General features: G+C 39.2%; 1 protein-coding gene across 1 annotated transcript; it reads right to left on the bottom strand.

Moving 5' to 3' along the window:
* Positions 1–2,167: 2,167 nt before the first annotated feature.
* Positions 2,168–13,489, bottom strand: LOC113094770 (acidic mammalian chitinase-like). The gene is made up of 11 exons (XM_026260436.1): positions 13,372–13,489; positions 13,253–13,279; positions 12,752–12,956; positions 12,570–12,626; positions 7,135–7,300; positions 6,763–6,887; positions 6,477–6,600; positions 6,146–6,328; positions 5,959–6,075; positions 5,751–5,883; positions 2,168–2,669 (listed from the first exon to the last, which is right to left on the bottom strand). The coding sequence occupies exons 1-11, from the start codon at positions 13,397–13,399 to the stop codon at positions 2,401–2,403; spliced, it is 1,434 nt and encodes a 477-aa protein (XP_026116221.1). The 5' UTR covers positions 13,400–13,489; the 3' UTR covers positions 2,168–2,400.
* Positions 13,490–15,609: the final 2,120 nt, after the last annotated feature.

Raw genomic sequence — 15,609 nt, 5'->3', positions numbered from 1 at the left:
AAAATTAGGAAAAGAAAAGAGTGAGCCAAAAACAGTGATCTCTCTCTCTCTCTCTCTCTCGCTCGCAGACTCACGAGTTAATACAAGTGCACATACGGTAATGCTTGCAGACTTGACACTCTCATGTTTAATATATTTCAAATCAGCAACACAATCTGAGGTGAACTGTCACATGAATGTTTTCTATTACGCACAAATTGCGTTAAGGCATTTTAGGTTGATAAAGCTAGCACTCATGTGCAGTCATGTTTCTATGGCAAGCAGTGAGGGACACTTCGACTGCCAAACCGCGTTTTACATTTTCTCCCATTTTTATAATATTATAAATGAACAGTTTAATCTTAAAGTTTTAGTGGTTCAGATTCAGACTCGATGCTGAGCAGAGAGCACAGACAGAGATCAGATGATAGTAAATAAATAATGTCAGCGGACATGGCATTGCACGAGCGATCGTTATTATAGTTCAAAAGGCAAACAGTCTAAGTTATTATGCGAATTAACTCGAGTCAGAATGTACATGTGCACAGTAGCATTTGTCATCCGTCACCGTGACATCAAGTGGACTTTTGAAGCTGAAATAATGAGTGGATTCAGCTTGGACTTGGAATAACGAGAGGAATAACATGAATAACTTTCTTGACGGAGGATTGTAATGCATCACAGGCAGTCAGGTACAAGGAAGAGAGACCATGGCTCTTTAAATTAGGTAAGACAAAAAGCTGTATTCTTCGCAACAGGTTTATTGACTTGTAATAGCAATTTAAGGTGGAATATGTCAACGTCGGGTCCAGTCGGGTCTGTGTCTTCCCGGCGGGTTCGAGTCCAGATTTCAAGTAATATACGGGTCCGGGTCGGGTCCGGGTAGGCATTTCTCGGATCTACACGGGTCCGGGTCCAGCTTTTGAAATAATAGACGGGTCCGGGTCGGTTAGGTGTAGTACATTACGGGTCTCTGTCGGGTTCGGGCAAGAATTTTTGGACCCGTGAAGACCTCTACCTGGTGGCCTGTATACAGTAGCCAGTACAAACATCACAGGGGATTTATCATTAACCTTTGTTTCTCTGGATAATTTTATATGAAGCACCATTACTTCAAATGAGTTATACTTAAAGCTTGCCAAGTTATACTTGAAGCCTTCAACACTGACAGCCGTCACTACAAGGATATCACACAATATCTACGCTAAGCTCCGTCATGGTTCAAACCAGGTGATTCTCAGAGGTAAAACATGGGAGAAATGCTCTTTGTAATACAGTGGAGTATCCCAGCTTTAATTGGCAAGTATTTATATGATTAAACATTCATGTTCCTCCTCTAGATTTCACAGTTTGAACGAGAGAATCTCCATTCAGAACTATGAAGAGATTGTGCTGTTCTACTTCCAGCTCATCCAGAATAATGACATCAGGAAGTTGCAGCCACCTCACAGCAGCCAGCATGAGCTGTAAATGGTGCGATGTTGTTTACACTAATGAAGACAGGACTGAACTAGTTAACTCTGAATAGGTCTGCCTTAAAATGCATAGTAATATTTATGAAATTAAATTGTCAGACATGCTGCTTTCGTGTTTTGGACTAACCTTCTGAGAGATTCATGTCAAAAAGCCTGAGCTCTACATGGAGGTGTCCAATCAAATGCTTTTTCTATAGTTATCTTGCTAGTGTTTCCATTCATTCAGATTTTATGAAGGTCCGTTAAGGTTAGTGCTGTGGTTCTTTTCCAAAGCTTGTATTATTGGCCAACAGATTATTAATTAGATATTGTGTTAGCCTGAAGTGATTTATTATGAGTTATTAAGTCTGGCTTCATTAAACATTTACCTCTGGATATCACTTTCATCACAAAGCTATAGCTCAACACAAAAGGTATTGTTATTGGTTGTTTGAATGTTACTTTGAATCCTTAGTTATTTTTGTTGAGACTTAAAATTACTGTTAATTAACTTTCAAATTAATTTTAAAATGTAAAAAAGTTAAATGAATTTTTCATTTTAAGTTTAAATTAATAAATAGTTTTAATGCAAACATAGATGTGTGTTTTGTCTTTTATTTATAAAAAATATTCAAATATAGATTTTTTTTTATCTAAAAATATGTTTAGAAATTAACCATGTCACAAGGATACCAAATGCAGTCCCAATCTAAATGTAAAAAAAATGCAGAAAATTCATGATTAATCAGGTTAGTTTTATTCAGACATATTAGACAGGCTGTGCTCCTTTCTTAAGACACTACAAAATGTAGCATATTATTATTTTAAGAAAGTAGTATTATATAATTGACCGTCTGTTAAATTGAAAGACATGATCACAGTACTAAAAGGTAAAGTATGGAAATTTTGCACAACTACTGGTGGCAAATAGTAATGAAAAAAAAACTGTTACAGTGACAACACAAGGTTAATTCTTAGGCCAGTCACAGCACTTGCAGCTGGGATTGTAGACTGTGTTTGAAGGGCATATCTGAACAAAGGTCCTGCCATTAGAACACCGAATGAAGGTCTTCAGGTCATCTGCATTTACAATTAACCCGTCTGGTTTGCCTACACAGAACTCTGACAGAGCTGTCGGGACAACAGGAGGTCTTGTTGGTTGAAATATGGCAGTAGATGCAGTTGTTGTGGTCTCAGCAGGCTCATTTGTTGTATTTTGAGAGACAGGTTGAGTATCTGGAGAGGAAAATTTGAATTTGATATTTTATCTTAGTTTTCCAGTTATGAATCTAGTTTATTACACTGCTCTGGAATACCTGATTGGTCAGTTGTGGCATCCAGCTGTCTGATATTTGCTAAAATTTGGCTTCGTCATAGCAACACTGTGACTGAAATCAGTGATACTTCCATATCTGATACATTAAGCTCTGTCATGTTTCATACTGCATCTGGTGCCATCTTGCATGCAAGTTATCAATTTGAATGGAAAAGACCTCAGAAGACTTCTATATGAAAATCGGTGTGATATTGTGGCAGTGTTCATCTTGTTGCTTAGCCAATCATTTTATGGACTATTGTTTTATGTTTTGTTTTTGTTTTTGTTTTTTAGCAAAAGCTTTAAGATAAAGTACAGGTAATAAACCATCATGAACTCAAGTCAAATCAATATTTCACATACATGTATTAATTTATGGAGTGTAGCATGGGCGTAGGTTTAGGGGGGGACTAGTCCCTATGAATATTTTGAGATGACAAATTTGTCCACACCAGTATTTAAGCTCCTTTGAACTGCTATTTGGATCTTTGCACTGCTATTTGGATCGATTCTAACAGCCAGGATGACGACAGTACAAGAAACGCCGTAATTTGATTGGCGGCGGGGTATCTGACAGGCTACACGCGCGGGCCGGGACAACTTTTGTGCTTGCACTAGCAGCGAGCGGCTGATGTGTGTGTGTGTGTGTTGACGACGGCCGACGGTAAGTTACAAGGGCTGTCTCTCTGCCACATACAAAAAAAACATTTTAATATTCCGGGGGGGGGGGGGGGGGGGTTGCCCCTTTTTGTACTTTGTAGATGCCACCCAAGAAGAAGAAAGGGGACATAAGAAGCTTTTTCATAAGCAGAGTCAGAGTGTAAGTAGGCAAAATAACTAGCTATTTACGACCTATTACAACACCTATTTACGACCTCCTTCCTCCTTCTCCTCTCCCCTCCTTGCCTCTGACTCTCACTCTTCTCCTCCAAAAGCAAGAATATCCATATGCCATGTTATGTCCTGTGAAAATGTTGTTTTTTTCCACTTCATGTTTAGTATCATTTTAAAGGTCTCTGTGCGATTGGTAAAATGGTCTCAATTTCACAATAGTCATTTATATTATGAGAAAGATCAAGAACTTTTGTAGAATTGTGTTCTGCTGAGAGGGTGTGTTCCCCTTTAGGTGTCTTTGAGAATGTTTAACTCCAACCAGGCTTGACCATTATGTGACCACGGGAACCTATTGAACCAAAATGACCGTTGTGTTTTTACAACTGATTTGAAGATTTCCTTGTTGTCTGGTCTGAGTATTTAAGGGGAGTGACAAAACAATACGGCGCGATTCTGTAGTCAGATCAGCCCATAGTGTGGAGTATATCTCATATTCTCCATACTATGTATCTTTCTGAAGTCAGGTATACTATTATTTACTCAAAAATGTAATTGTGTTGAACACATTGTGCCCATAGAGCACATTGTATAGTTGTTTGTGTTACTACCTGTGCACATTGTCTAGTTAAGTTTATTCTCTAAAACACCTGAGTGCTTTGCTATACATTTTAGAACACGTGTCTTAAATTAGAATAACTGTTACATGTGTGACTTTGTTAAATGTGTTTGTCTCCTGCGTGGATCACGTGGTTGTTGCCCATATGACTACAGTGTCTGTACAGGAGCAAAGTTGCCACGCAGTTACAATGTGATTCACAATTGCGATATCCTTTCTAAATTGGCTTCTAATTGTTTTCATTATGTAATTGACATGATACAATTATACCTGACTAATAATAAATTGTTATATTTGATTTATCCTAAACTCGTCTGAAATCATTATGACTAGTAAACTGTGAGGAGGCTTTTGTTACCACAAAGTTACGGCCAGGGTAGGTCAAACTGAATGCTCGAGAATGATTGGAGCAGTAGGCACATCATCGGAGACCTTCTGATTTCTGTCTATCACTGCTGTTAGCAAGCTGTATGGGAAAAGACTAAATAAACTACACTTTTGGGTAACACTTTAGAATAAGGTTCCATTAGTTAATGTTAGTTATGTATTAATTAACATGAACAAACAATGAATAATACATTTATTACTGTATTTATTCATCTTTGTTAATGTTAGTTAATGAAAATACAGTTATTCATTGTTAGTTCATGGTAATTCACAGTGCATTAACTAATGTTAACAAGCACAACTTTTGATTTAAATAATGCATTAGTAAATGTTGAAATTAACATGAACTAAGACTTATAAATACTGTAGAAGGATTGTTCTTGCTTAGTTCATGTTAACGAAAGTAGTTAACTAACATTAACTAATGGAACCTTATTCTAAAGTGTTACCCACTTTTGTTATTAGCAAGCAGTAGGCGGCAGGCAAAACATGTATTAGTCTACCTACACCCTCTGACTAGCATCAGACTGGAGAGTTTGTGATCGTAAGATCCACGTGAAGCTAGCGTGAGACTTAAAAGAGACATTAGGTCCCCAGTGAATGGATAATTGAAAGTATAGTAGAGTCCGAGATAATCACATATCAAAATTGATACATAATCAACCTTTGTGATCAGTTTTTAAATAGAAACATTGTCTAAAATGTAATGATCACGTGAAATTGGAGTCAGATTGAGCATGGAGCTAGACTAGGATTTAAACTAAATCCTGATAAATTCAGAAGCGCAAGTAAAAGACCGAATACGCATTAAACCTTCGACCAGGCCGCTGGATTCTGTTATTTGGGCTGGCGGGTGGATCTTTACAAGTATGCCATAAAAATTAATGACATACAAGGTCAAAATGATGAGATAAAGTTTAAATTATGAAATATTAAGACATGATTATAAGAAAAATATATGGCATATTAAGTCAGTTACGAGATCATTATGAAATACTAAGACTGTTTGTCACCTAATGATGATTTCATACCTTCGACTTTTTCTCTCATGAATATAAAACTTAGTTTCTCACCATTTCTAATTATTTTATAAATAGGTTTTAATAAAACACAACTTTTTTTGTCTTCTGTGCTAAAAAGGGCTTCATTAAGATATAAGACATACCATTATTAAGAAGTTTATGGAGCTGTCCAATGAGAGGGTATATGCCCTGCCCACAGAACTGTCCTTTAAAGTCATCAAGATCCAGAGTCCAGACGAAAGCTCCTCCAAACTTTTTCTCCTTTAGATAGTTCACCTGAAGCAGACCAGATCTAGTTATTCTGAACATGAGATTGCATTACATTTTATGTAACTTTTATGAGGCATTTACTTTAGTCTCAAAACTTTCTTTGGTGTCAAATCCCACCCAGTCCTGACCCTTGGTTGCATAAGGAACTTTCTGATCATCAATCCATTGCACAGTGGTTCCTTGAAGGAAAGTACAGACCTGATGGAGAAATATTGGTCCATAACTCTAATGATTTTATTGTGTACATGTGTTTAGGTTGTGGTAAGACCTCATAATAAGACCAGAATCCGGGCTCTCTGGTATACTTTCCAGCTGATCCAGGACCACTAGTTGGAGCTCCAACTCCACTGGCTGCAGATGCCAAGTGAAATGTTCTTCCATAGGTTGCAAACCCCATCCTCAGCTTCTCCACAGGGGCACCCTGATCTCTCCAGTATGTCATTGCAAAATCCTGCATTATCATAACAAATCACTTATTTCATGTTTCCAGCTTCTTGTTATTTACAATGACTCATAGTATCATTCACAATCATTTGTATGATTTATATGATATTATATGTCAAAAGCTAAGAATTCAGTAGGATATAAGGCCTTCTTACAGTATTTAAGTAGATATTGTCTCCTGTTTCCCCAGAGCCACGGTACAGAGGACTGTTGTGCCCAGTAACAGTTTCCCATGAGCCATGGAAGTCATAGGTCATCACATTAATGAAGTCCAAATACCTGCATTACCAGAAGATAAACGTAATTTCAGAGTCATCAGTTCGGGCTCAAGACATTCAACCAAATGAAATCATTAAATATTTATTCAATTGGTATTTTGATGTATGCTCTCCAAAACATTTTAATTATTAAAAAGGAACAAAAACTCTTCAGAAGACATACTTGGCAATTTCTGCAATTTCATAACCAGCATCAATGTTTTCTTTCCCAGCAGCCACTGCAGCAGAGAGCATGAGTCTGGGGCGTCCAGTGGCAGCACCCTCTGCCCCATAAGCTTCCAAGAGCTCCTGTTATAGTCAAAAGTTTTCAGTTGATTAAGATGTTCTTTTCTTCTCTGTTTTCTTTTAAAACAAACATATTTATAATGGAAATATAAAATAATAAATAAAAATCAATGGCCATGTTGGAAATCTGGCATTCAATTTAATAATTTTAATTAATATAATCTAAAATCTAAATACAAATAAAATAAATAAATATAATATATTTATATATAAAATACAAATCTTACAAAACAAATCTTACTGTAAGTACCTTACAGAGCAGAGTGAACCTTTGCTTGTCTTCTGGAGGACTTCCACGAGAACCTGGATACTCCCAGTCCAGATCCAGACCATCAAAGCCATATTTCCTCAGAAATGTGATGGAGGACTGAATAAACGTCTGCCTGTTTGCTGATGTGGACACCATGATAGTAAACCTGAATTCATTGCGAGAAGTTTCATAAAAATGAAATAAACAGTTATGTTTATCACCTGTTGGGCAAGTTAAAATGTAATCAAATTACTAAATACTGGTTACTCCTTTTAAAAGTAATCAAGTTACTTTTATGATTACTTTATTTCAAAGTATTGGTGTAAGTCGTGGCCTAGTGGCCTAGAAATTATGACTCCTAACCCTAAGGTTGTCGGTTCGAGTCTCGGACTGGCGATACCATGATTTAGGTGCCTTTGAGCAAGGCACTGGTCCCCCAACTGCTCCCCGGGCACTGCATCATAAATGGCTACTCACTGCTCAGGGTGTGTGTTCATAGTGTGTCTGTCTTCACTGCTGTGTGTGTGCACTTTGGATGGGTTTAAAAGCAGAGCACAAATTCTGAGTATGGCTCACCATATACTTGGCTGTATGTCACTTTCACTTTTTCTCCATGAAATTTATGAATTCCCAGCATAGGTTACACTCTCCTAATAAATATATATTACAGCATCAACATTCACAGAACAGTTATTTTTAACTAAAGCAAGAGGCTGCTGAATGCATTGTTTGGAGGGCAGAATGCCAGCAAATAGCACTGCTTTTATAATCTCTAAAAGACATCTCAGTTCATCGCAATCTCACAAATCTCTGTTCTAACACAAAAGACAAATGCATTGCTCTACGCTGCAAACGTGTGTTATAGCCTAATTAGGTAACTCAGGATTTCAGCCGGAGGTCCGGGTATCTCTTGAACGGAGAGACCATTTTTAAGAGCACAGGTGAGAAGCACAGTACTCTGCAACCCTCTACGAAGACCGCTGGGTACAGCACAGAGGAGGTAAACACAACTACTATACTGGGGCTCTATAAGAAACACTGAATAAGACAGAACTGGACTAGACTTAGACAGGACAAGACTACAGCAAAGTAACGGTAACACTCAGCTATGTGCATCTAGGTTGAACAATAATACGACAACACAGACACAAAAAGAGAGCTGGATATAGCGAAGGCAAAGGAGACAGATAGAGAACAGGTGTGGTGATGAGAGAATGGAATTCAGCTGACGGTAATGAGGGGTAAGAGTGAGAATAAGACAAAAACAACCAGCAGAGGGAGGTAAGGGATGAAAAAGAAGGAAAAAGCCAGGATCATGACAGTACCCCCTCCTCAAGGTGCGCCCTTCTGGCGCATTAGAAGAAGGGGACTGAAGGGAATGGTAGAAATCGTCAATAAGCGAGCGGTCAAGAATGTCCCGGGAGGGCAGCATCTCTCCTCAGAACCGTGACCCTCCCAATCAACCAGAAATTGGTGTCCCCTCCTTCAACCTGAGGGAGGAGAATTGTGGCCCTCTGTCAGACACTACATTCTCCGGGAGACCATTGATCCTAAAAACGTTTTCTACGACCGTCTGAGCGGTCTCCCTGGCGGAGGGGAGCTTAGGGAGGGGAATAAAGTGGGCAACCTTGGAAAAGCGATTTATAATGGTGAGGATAACGTGGTTACCTTTGGAGGGAGGGAGACCAGTGATGAAATCAAGGGCGATCTGTGCCCAGGGGCGAGATGTCACGGGAAAGGGTCTTAGATACCTGGCAGGGGGTCTATTACTGACCTTCGTTTGGGCACAGACTGGACAGGACGCAATAAAGCGGTGGATGTCTTGTTCATGGGAAGGCCACCAACACCTCTGGCGAACGGCGGCAATGGTGCCTCTGACCCCTGGGTGAGTGAATAATTTAGATGAGTGTGCCCACTGAAGGACAGCGCGACGAGCGGATGGAGGAACAAACAAAAGCCCCATAGGGCAGAGTCTAGGTGTGCGAGTACAAGACAGGGCGCGTTTGACCAGGCGCTCAATACCCCAGACGGCCGCGCCCACTATGGCCCACTGAGAAAGGATGCCCTCTTCAGACAGTACAGACTCAGAAAAAGGGAACTGGCGAGAGAGAGTGTCAGGCTTTAGATTCTTGCACCCCGGCCGGTAGGAGATCGTAAAATCAAAACGCGTAAAGAAAAGGGACCAACGAGCCTGACGGGCATTAAGTCTCCTGGCTGACCGAATGTATTCAAGATTCTTATGGTCAGTCCAGACTACGAATGGGACCGCAGCTCCCTCCAGCCAGTGTCGCAACTCCCCTATCGCGAGATGAATGGCCAAAAGCTCTTGGTTACCTACATCATAATTCTGTCCAGCAGTAGTAAGGCGATGCGAAAAAAATGCGCAGGGATGAATCTGATCATCGGCAGAGGAGCGCTGAGAGAGGATTGCCCCAACACCCACCTCTGAAGCGTCGACCTTGACGATGAACTGTCTCTCTAAGTCAGGGGAGATAAGGATAGGAGCAGAGGAAAAGAGCGATTTGAGACGTTCGAAAGCTGCCTGGGCGGCCTCCGTCCACAATAATTGAGTCTTGACCAAAGTGAGCGCAGTTAGGGGGCCGCTACCTGACTGAAATTTTGGATAAAACGTCGTAAAAAATAAGCAAAACCCAGAAAGCGTTGAAGGGCGACACGAGATTCTGGTCTGGGCCAGTCAGTAACAGCGCAAACATTGACAGGGTACATACTAATACCCTGGGAAGAGATAACGGAACCGAGAAACGTGACCGATTGAGCGTGAAAGGTGCATTTCTCCGCCTTGACAAAAAGACGGTTCTCTAATAGTTGTTGAAGAACCTGTCTAACATGTTGCATATGAACTTGGAGATTCGGAGAGAAAATCAAAATATCGTCAAGGTAAACGAACACGAACAGGTTTAACATTTCTCTAAGGACATCGTTAACAAGAGCCTTAAACACAGATGGGGCGGTAACTAGCCCGAACGGGAGAACACAATATTCAAAGTGCCCAAGAGGTGTATTAAACGCCGTCTTCCACTCGTCACCCTCCCTGATATGTACAAGATGATAGGCATTACAAAGGTCCAGTTTTGTGAAGTATTGTGCCCCCTGCAGGATCACGAAAGCAGGTAACATAAGGGGTAACGGGTACTGGTTCTTAACCGTTATGTCATTCAAGCCTCTGTAGTCTATGCAGGGCGCAATGTGCCTCCTTCTTCTTCACAAAAAAGAACCCAGCCCCTGCAGGAGAGGTGGAAGGAACAATAGTGCCTGCGTTTAACTATTCTGAGAGATATTTCTCCAGAGCCTTATGCTGGGGAATCGAGAGAGAATAGGGCCTCCGGCAAAGAGGAGTGGTACCCGGAAGAAGTTCTATGCTGCAATTGTATGGCCAATGCGCAGGAAGAGATGTGGCCCGGGAACGACTAAAAACCACCCGCAGATCGAAGTACTCCTCAGGAACCCCACACAAATCGCCTGGCTCCTCCTGACGGGAGAGGCAGCAGACACAAGACTTCTGACATGACAAACCCCAGGAGAGTATGGAATTATTAGCCCCAATTAATATGAGGATTATGTTCAGACAACCACGGATGACCCAAAACTACATGGGTCTCCGGGGAATTAATAACTAAAAAATAAATAGTCTCTCTGTGGTCACCAGACACGGTGAGACTCACCGGTGCTGTAGAACTGCTAACCTGGGCAAGAACGCTACCATCTAGGGCGAAGATAGAAGTGGTATCACGGTGACAGTATGGGTAAAATAACAACCTCACACTGAGTAAGGAACGGCAGACACTCAGTGGGTTCGCCAGAGTAACATGGGGGGTTATTGACCCACAGCTCGGGTGAATCCTGGAGGATGGACTGGGAAGTGTCCCTCAGAAGTGAATGGAGTTGCTGCATAAGATCGGTTGCCTGAATGGATATCGAGTCCACCATACGGCGAGCCGCGGTGGGTTCCTCATCGTGCCTTTCCAGCAGCGCTCCTTGCATCTCAACAGCGGTCTGGAAAGGGTGACTCCCAGCCTGATCCATTCATCATTGGTCGGATTATTCTGTGATAAATGAGAGGCGTCTAAAGACAAAAGCAGGTACAGTCTTGTTTAATGAAAAAGTAAGGATGCGTCGGACAGCTGATAAACAGAACTAAGGATTCACAAAGTAATTCAGGGTCCTTGACCACTTCTTCAAAGGGGTAACTCAGGATTACGGCCAGAGGTCCTGGCGACTCTTGAACAGAGAGACCATTTTTAAGAGCACAAGTGAGAAGCGCAGTACTCTGCAACCCTCTACTAAGACCGCTGGGTACAGCACAGAGGAGGTAAACACAACTACTATACTGGGGCTCTATAAGAAACACTGAATAAGACAGAACTGGACTAGACAGGACAAGACTACAGCGAAGTAACAGTAACACTCAGCTACTTGCATCTAGGTTAAACAATAATCCGACAACACAGACACAAAAAGTGAGCTAGATATAGCGAAGGCAAAGGAGACAGATAGAGAACAGGTGTGATGATGAGAGAATGGAATTCAGCTGACGGTAATGAGGGGTAAGAGTGAGAATAGGACAAAAACAACCAGCAGAGGGAGGTAAGGGATGAAAAAGAAGGAAAAAGCCAGGATCATAACAAATCGTTTATAGCCATGGCCGTAGTCAGGCTTTGAAAAATAGTGAGGTCCAGGGGGCTTCTATAATAACCCCCTTATTATAGAATTGTGCTATAATAACCCTATGAATACAACTTAATTATATACGTTACTCTAACACTTGAAAAGAGACAGAAATGTAGGGATCTTTTTGGAGGGATGCTCATTTTTAAATTATACCCTATTTATTGCATCAAAGTTTGTTAATAGGCTACTATATTTATGAGGTGGATAATTTTATCAGTTAGGCTATTTATTATTCATGCACACTAGCCTATTTTATATTAGTTCATGATGTTGCATTCTTGCAATAGATGAATAACCTTTTTTTTAAGATATTTTATGTTTAGATATTTCTATTTTCGGTAGTCCTGTGAATCATTTTGTTCTCCCGCATCTCGCACACACGAGTGTCTCGCACCAGCAACCGTGCATCTTATCCCGCGCTGATGTTGTGTAGGGGCTCGCGGGAGCAGGTCTCTTATCCACTGGCACATGACTCAACAGTGCGTGTAGTATAGGCCTACTAAATCCTTTTTACTATCTCTAGATTATAAAACACTGCATTCTGTCAACAACGTATCGCGGCAGTAACGTATGGAGACCTTGGCTTGTAACTATACTCTATAATAATTATTTCGAAAATTATAATGCTTTAAATTACTCTGTTACTAAAAATGTAGTCTAATCAAGTAATGCGTTACTGCACAACACTTTTTTTTTTTTTTTATCACAGATCCTTCAAAATTCTGTGTTTTGAGCAGCATTCTTACTGAGCTGTGCCAAAGTTCCATCCTCCAACAGCCAAGAGAGTTTTCAGACTGGGATTTCTGTCAAGTCAAATATTTGAATCATTATTTTCTGTATTGCACTCTGACAAATAATCATTATTCAAAATAGCATAATGAATTTTATTTTATCAAATGCATTCAAAAACAAAACATCACATATTTACTTTTCCTTTAGTCCATTGAAAGATTTGTAGAGAGTTTCATCATTCCATTCGTACGTGACCAACTCATTTGCCTGATTAATTATGGAAAAAGCATAAATTAAATGAGTGCACAGATGTGGATCCACATTTTCTGGCAGGTACTTTCCAACGTCAGGTCTGTACTGTGACCAATTTGTGAAGTAGCATGCGAGTTGGGAGGCCCATCCTGAAATAAATGACAAAAATTATAATATAATATATAGCAATATAATATCCAATATTAATTACAATATATATATATATATATATATATATATATATATATATATATATATATATATATATATATATATATATATATATACAAATATTATTATAAGCAATTGTTATTATATTTATTCTTTCTATGACTCTACGTATGAAAAGCTGTTTACAGAATGGATAAAAATTATTATTAGTAGTAGTAGTATATAGTGATTTTGAAACATTTAGGAATCAAACAACAAATTAAAAGAAAATTACCAAAGTGACACAATGCCAGGGAAAAGCCTGAAACAAGATAAAAAGAAATGTTAACATATGAAACACCCTAAGGCATTGGAGCTCTTAAAAATCATTTCTGTAAGATCACAATCACGTACCAGCTAGAAAAATGAGCTTGGTCATCATAATGGGACGGTCGTATCAGTCAAGAAACTCTGTCTGCCACTGCTGTTTGAATGACAGAAGTTGTTGTTTATATAGACTAACCCCTAACACACATAACTCTCTGCTTAATATCAGTGATTAACCAAAAACAAGAACACATGGAAATTTCCCTGAAATAGCAATTCCGTCATCTGCCCTAGTTGTTGTCATACAATACATTTTGTAATCATTGCACTTTAACAGTCTTACAGGTTTTGTACATTGTGATTTTAGGTGTGTTTGTTTCATTGTTTAAACTTCGATGACTCAGTGAATCAAGTGTCTACTCTGAACAGTCATTTCAAAAACACACACCTTCTCAAAACATATTAAGTCTTACTTATGGAATAAAATTTATACTGATCCAAAATTACAAAAACGATTCCAAAAAAGTTGGGACACTGTACAAATTTTGAGTAAAAAAGGAATGGAATAATTTACAAATCTCATAGACTTATATTTTATTCACAATAGAATACAGCTAACATATCAAATGTTGAAAGTGAGACATTTTTAAATGTCATGCCCAATATTGGCTCATTTTGTATTTCATGAGAGTTACACATTCCAAAAAAGTTGGGACAGGTAGCAATAAGAGGCAGGAAAAGTTAAATGTACATATAAGGAACAGCTGGAGAACCAATTTCCAACTTATTAGGTCAATTGCCAACATGATTGGGTATAAAAAGAGCCTCTCAGAGTGGCAGTGTCTCTCAGAAGTCAAGATGGGCAGAGGATCATCAATTCCCCCAATGCTGCGGCAAAAAATAGTGGAGTAATATCATAAAGGAGTTTCTCAAAGAAAAATTGCAAAGAGTTTGAAGTTATCATCATCTACAATGCATAATATCATCCAAAAAATTTGAGAATCTGGAAAAATCTCAGTGCGTAAGGGTCAAGTCCGGAAAACCATACTGGATGCCCGTGATCTTTGGGCCCTTAGACGGCACTGCATCACATACTGATACTGTAATGAAAATCACAACATGGGCTCAGGAATACTTCCAGAAAACATTGTCGGTGAACACAATTCACCGTGCCATTCACCGCTGCCGGCAAAAGTTCTATAGGTCAAAAAAGAAGCCATATCTAAACATGATCCAGAAGCGCAGGTGTTTTCTCTGGACCAAGCCTCATTTAAAATGGCCTGTGGCAAAGTGGAAAACTGTTCTGTAGTCAGATTAATCAAAATTTGAAGTTCTTTTTGGAAAACTGTGATGCCATAGAAAACATTTGGCACATCATAAAGAGTAAGATGGGACAAAGAAGACCTAAGACAGTTGAGCAACTAGAAGCCTGTATTAGACAAGAATGGGACAACATTTCTATTCCTAAACTTGAGAAACTTGTCCCCTCAATCCCCAGACATTTGCATACTGTTATAAAAAGAAGAGGGGATGCCACACAGTGGTAAACTTGGCCTTGTCCCAACTTTTTTGTTTCTCAGTTTACACATTCGATATGTCATCTGTTTTTATTCACAATTTTCTGCATTTTTCTTAATGCTTATCTTTCTCACAGCTGCCACTATCATTTGCACTGGAGTTGAAATCTCCATTAAAATTGTAAAATTGTAAACTTGAATTTGTGCTTAACCCAGACATTATTCCTTAATTATACTGTTTGACACAATTAAATGGTATCCCAGGGTCAAGCATTTGAGCATAATAGATTTGAGAAACTTTATTCATTCAATGGCTAAATTTGAAAAAAAGGAACTAAGCATTTAAAATAATCCATTACAAAACACTGTCACGATGAAGTATGAAAAGTACACGGTTCTTAAACAGAGTGGTAATATTTCATTTTCCTGGTTTGTGAACTTCCTTTTATGATTGCACAGAATGCTGTATTATGAATGTTTCTCAAACATGTGACTCAAATATGAAAGAAATCTCTGAACTTGTATACCCTTACTGTAAATGTACATGATTATCAGCACTGGTACTGTTAGAATTTTTTTTTTTTCATAATAAAAAAACTTAACATAATTTAAAATTTACAGAGACTGTGGTTTCTCAATGTTTGATTACAGGTTGTGAAAGAGTGCCCATGTTTGTGGTAGAGCTGGTGTTTAGAATCTGGTCAGTTCACTCTGTCCTCTAGTGGAGAATATTGACCTATCAGCCTCATAACGGGCCCTTAAAGTGACAGTTCATTTAAATATGAAAACACTGTTATTGTTTACACTC

The sequence above is a fragment of the Carassius auratus genome, unplaced genomic scaffold, assembly GCF_003368295.1.
Source record: "Carassius auratus strain Wakin unplaced genomic scaffold, ASM336829v1 scaf_tig00215416, whole genome shotgun sequence".
Classification (NCBI taxonomy): domain Eukaryota; kingdom Metazoa; phylum Chordata; class Actinopteri; order Cypriniformes; family Cyprinidae; genus Carassius; species Carassius auratus.
This window is presented reverse-complemented; position numbering and strand designations above follow the sequence as displayed.